At 33.5% G+C, this 4,821-nt stretch overlaps 1 protein-coding gene across 1 annotated transcript; it reads left to right on the forward strand.

Annotated features, from left to right (window-relative positions):
- Positions 1 to 764: 764 nt before the first annotated feature.
- LOC118349879 lies at positions 765 to 3,029 on the forward strand. Its single transcript, XM_035695812.1, has 2 exons — positions 765 to 1,876; positions 1,937 to 3,029. The coding sequence occupies exons 1-2, from the start codon at positions 765 to 767 to the stop codon at positions 3,027 to 3,029; spliced, it is 2,205 nt and encodes a 734-aa protein (XP_035551705.1).
- The last annotated feature ends 1,792 nt before the right edge of the window (positions 3,030 to 4,821 follow it).

Genomic DNA, 4,821 nt, shown 5'->3' on the forward strand with positions numbered 1-4,821 from the left:
TTGTACTTAGAGCATTAGCATTGGTCTATACATATGCATATGCAAAATCGCCTCTTTTCCATATCCACTTTGTCATTCAAGCAAAATTCTCACATTGGTTTATGCATATTTGACACAAAATAATAATAAATTATTATTATTTTATTATTATTATTGTTTTGCTAAAATCAATTTTTTTATATATATTTTGCAATTAGCATCCACTACATACATTTGACATTAATAATATAAATTCAATAATAAAAAATATAGTTTTTTTTATATATTATATTAAAAATATAATAAAATGAAAAAAATATATATAATATATTATAATAATAAAATGAATGTGCAAGTGAAGATTTGTTGTGTTGTTGAAAAAGGGAGAAAATGAAATGATTGTGAGAGAGAGAGTGGGAGGAGAGATAAATAATGATTACAATAATATTTGTGGGGTGAATAGTGGTTATCCAAATTTGGATAAGCACTGTTCATAGGTAGCTAAATATTTAGATATGCATAAGCCAATGTGGAGGATTTTATGGTCATATTATGCAAATATGACTTTGCATATGCATATGCATAGACCAATGCTAATGCTCAGTTTGTACACGTCCAATTTTGTAATATTGCATTCCCCTTCAACTTTTGTAGCATTAAACAGAAAAATGAAGAATCCAATTGTTTCGTGTCGTGAGTATTATTGCTACAAATTACAAATCAGAGAAAATTTCAGATCAATTTTGTTGCTGTCTGGTCGTCTATTGCAACAATTCGTTGTTGATATGTATGTTAAGATCGAGACGTCAAGATTAGACTATTTCCGTAGCAAACAACAACATATTCGATCTGAGTTATATCAAGATATTGTTGATACCATTACACTAGGGGAAACTAACGCTTCTAATGTTGGAAAACGGATTATTCTGCCTTCGTCATTTATTGGGGGTCCAAGAGACATGCGAAAAAGATATATGGAAGCAATGGCTTTAGTTCAGCGTTATGGTAAACCAGACATTTTTTTAACAATGACATGCAATCCAAATTGGCAAGAAATTTCAAATGAATTACGCCTACATGAGGAGAGTCAAAATCGGCCTGATTTAGTTGCTCGGGTCTTTCGTGCAAAATTAGAAGAATTAAAGGATCGATTATTCAAGCAACAGATATTTGGAAAAGTTTCAGCATATGTTTATGTTATTGAGCACCAAAAAAGAGGCCTTCCACATGCTCATTTTCTAATTATATTACAAAGAGATTGGAAACTCTATGCGCCTGAATCTTTTGATGAGATTGTATCGGCAGAAATACCTGATAAAAATACGAATTTGCACTTGCATAACGCCGTTGTCAAGCATATGATGCATGGACCATGTGGAGTGTTGAATCCAACAAATGTTTGCATGAAAAAAAATGGTTATTACAAAAGCCATTATCCAAAAAATTTTGCATCAAGTACGACTGTTGGAAATGATTGCTTCCCAATATATAGGCGTTCTGACAATGGAATAACTGTCAAAGTGAGAGGTCATAATTTGGATAACCGTTGGGTCGTTCCATATAATCCGTATTTGCTTGCAACATTTGACTGTCACATTAACGTCGAGATTTGTTCTACTATAACAGCAGTCAAATATCTTTATAAGTACATTTACAAAGGGCATGATCGTATTGCTTTCAATTTGGTTTCTGAACAAAATAATCAACAAATTGATGAAATCCAACAATTCCAATCAGCCCGATGGATTGCTCCGCCTGAAGCTATGTGGAGAATATATGGCTTTGTTGTTAATGAAATGTACCCAGCAGTGTATAGCTTACATTTACATCTTGAGGATCAACACCAAGTAACTTTTCGAGCAAATGGAGACTTAATCAATGTTCTCAACTCTGATCGGTCTGCAAAATCGATGTTAACATAATTCTTTGCATTAAATCGAGTGGATGAGAATGCCAGGACATTGTTGTACAAAGAATTTCCAGAATTCTATGTTTGGAGCCAACAATACAAAGAGTGGACTTGTCGAAAAAAGAAAACTGTTATAGGTCGAATTATTACAGCAAATCCATTTGAAGGTGAGAGGTATTATCTGCGGATATTGCTAAATCATGTAAGAGGACCTTTGTCATTTGAAGATCTTAGGACAGTTGATGGTGTTGTGGCTCCAACTTTTCGTGAGGCAGCAACTATGCATGGTTTGCTACAGAGAGACAGTGGTTTAGAAGATTGTTTACATGAAGCATCTCTATATCAAATGCCGTCCAGTTTGAGACGGCTATTTGCAACTATATTGGTTTATTGTAATCCAACCAATCCGAGAGAGCTTTGGGAACGTTTTGAGCAAGATATGTCAATTGATTTTAGGTCAACTGAAGATTCTATGTTGACTGTAAGAATGCAAGTTTTGCGCTCAATCTCTTTTACACTTGAATCAATGGGGAAACACATTAATTCATTTCATCTTCTTGATGACGACATTTGTTTTGATGAAGACCAATTCGAATCTAGGGAAATCGATGATGAATTGGCTGTTGAAATTCCAGAAGAAGATACTGCTGCATCAGAAATCCTTAATAGTGAACAGCGACATGTCTATAATTCAGTTTTGGAAAATGTTTTTTCAAACAAAACTGCTACATTCTTTGTTGATGGCCCTGGTGGGACAGGGAAGACATTCCTGTACAAGGCACTTCTCGCTGCAGTAAGATCAAGAAAATTAGTGGCACTTGCAACTGCTTCATCTGGTGTTGCTGCATCTATCCTTCCTGGAGGTCGAACAGCACACTCGCGCTTTAAGATTCCATTAGATACTGATGAACATAGCATGTGTTGTGTCAGTAAACAAAGTGCCATTGCAAAGCTACTACGTGTAGCAAGGTTAATTATATGGGATGAGGCCCCTATGTCAAGAAAACAACACATCGAAACTTTAGATAAAATGTTACGAGACATTAATGATTCAGAGTTAACATTCGGTGGAAAAGTTATCGTTTTTGGTGGAGATTTTCGCCAGGTTTTACCTGTGGTTCGTAAAGGAACAAGACAATAACATGTTGACGCCAGTTTGGTTTCATCTTATTTGTGGCCTACATTGATCAAACTTCGTTTAACTGAAAATATGAGAGCAAGATTGGATCCAATTTTTTCAGAATATGTGTTAGAATTAGGCAACGGAATGCCACCAATCACAATTGACGAAACTGTAAAAATTCCTAATGGCATGCTTGTTCCCTATGAAGATGACTGTACTTCTTTGGATCATTTAATAGATGTTGTTTTCCAAGATATTCATGAATATTCAATAAATATTTCAGCTATGATGAATCGGGCCATATTAACACCAAAGAACAGTTATGTTGATGAAATAAATACATTACTGATTCATAGGTTTCCTGGTGAGCTTAGGCGATATTATAGCTTTGATGAAGCAATAGATGCATCTGAACAATCAGTTATGGAGGATTTTTTAAATACTCTAACCCCAAATGGACTTCCTCCTCATGAATTGTTACTAAAGATAAACTGTCCCATCATGTTGCTTAGAAACATTAACCCTTCAGAAGGACTATGCAACGGAACACGTCTAATTTGTCGGGCTTTTGATCGAAATGTAATTGATGCAGAAATCGCAGTTGGGCACCATAGCGGAAAAAGAGTCTTTATTCCAAGGATCCCATTCTTGCCAAATCTTGATGAAAATAGTGGTTTCCCATTCAAAAGAACCCAGTTCCCTATCAGATTAAGTTTTGCAATGACTATAAATAAGTCACAAGGGCAAACATTGGATTTTGTTGGGATATATTTACCTCAACCTGTTTTCTCACATGGTCAATTATATGTGGCTTTATCAAGGGCTAAGACTGCATCTACAGTAAGGGTTTTAATACGGCCAGTGTCGACTGATCGATCAGAAAAGAACTGCACAAAAAATATTGTCTATACAGAATTATTAAGATTAGCATGTTCAGATTAATGTTCTACAGGTAATGATTCAATTGTATAATTTGAGTTTAACTACTTAAACAAAATTATGCATTTTATAGAATTCTTTTTCTATATGTTTAGTATTGTGTTCTTTATTTCTCATTGTAATTTTTTTTTTTTAATTTAGTATTGGGTTACTACACTTACACCTTTAATATTTTTGTATGTGAACAGTTTTAAAGATGCGGACGGTTTATACATCGATAAAAGATATCACTCCAAGTACAAGGAATTGGAAAATCAAAATGATCGTGGCAGACAAGTCACCCAAACAAACAGGCCAACGCTCACCAGAGAAGTACCAAAGCCTAACATTGATTGATCCAGAGGTATAATATTTATTTCTATCTATTGTCTTTTATTTTTTTTGGTGTACTGACAACTGATAAATGATTTTGTTATTTTTGTATCATATTTATTAAGTTTTGTATTTTTATTTTTTTTACTACTAATTTGTAAAAAATCTTTAAAATATAATTTTTTTAAAACCCAAAAATAATTTAAAATAAACAAAATTATTATACTCAATTATTTATTACAATATTTTTTTTTGTAAATTATTTTTTTCAATTTCTTATACTATACAGGGAAATCGAGTGCAAGCAACAATGTTTGATAAAGATATAGACTCGCGAGATGATACTTTACATATTTTCCGGTCATATTACATCAGTAATGCATATGTAAGGCCACTGGATCCGAAGTATAGAATTGAAACACATGAATATCAATGGATCTTAAATTCCAAAACGATAATTGAGGAAGTTCCAAAGGATGAAGAACAATTGGAGGTACCAAAGTACCAACTCATTCCGTTCAATGAATTAGACGCTTACAAAGACTCAATTGCAGAAATA

The sequence above is a fragment of the Juglans regia genome, chromosome 11 (assembly GCF_001411555.2).
Source record: "Juglans regia cultivar Chandler chromosome 11, Walnut 2.0, whole genome shotgun sequence".
Classification (NCBI taxonomy): Eukaryota; Viridiplantae; Streptophyta; class Magnoliopsida; order Fagales; family Juglandaceae; genus Juglans; species Juglans regia.

What these genes read in the sequence shown, in the direction of transcription:
- LOC118349879 (XM_035695812.1), top strand. Translation starts at nt 765, where the DNA reads ATGTATGTTAAGATCGAGACGTCAAGATTAGACTATTTCCGTAGCAAA. An exon ending in AATGTTCTCAACTCTGATCG is followed by an intron (nt 1,877 to 1,936) that starts GTCTGCAAAATC and finishes TGAGAATGCCAG; the next exon opens with GACATTGTTGTACAAAGAAT.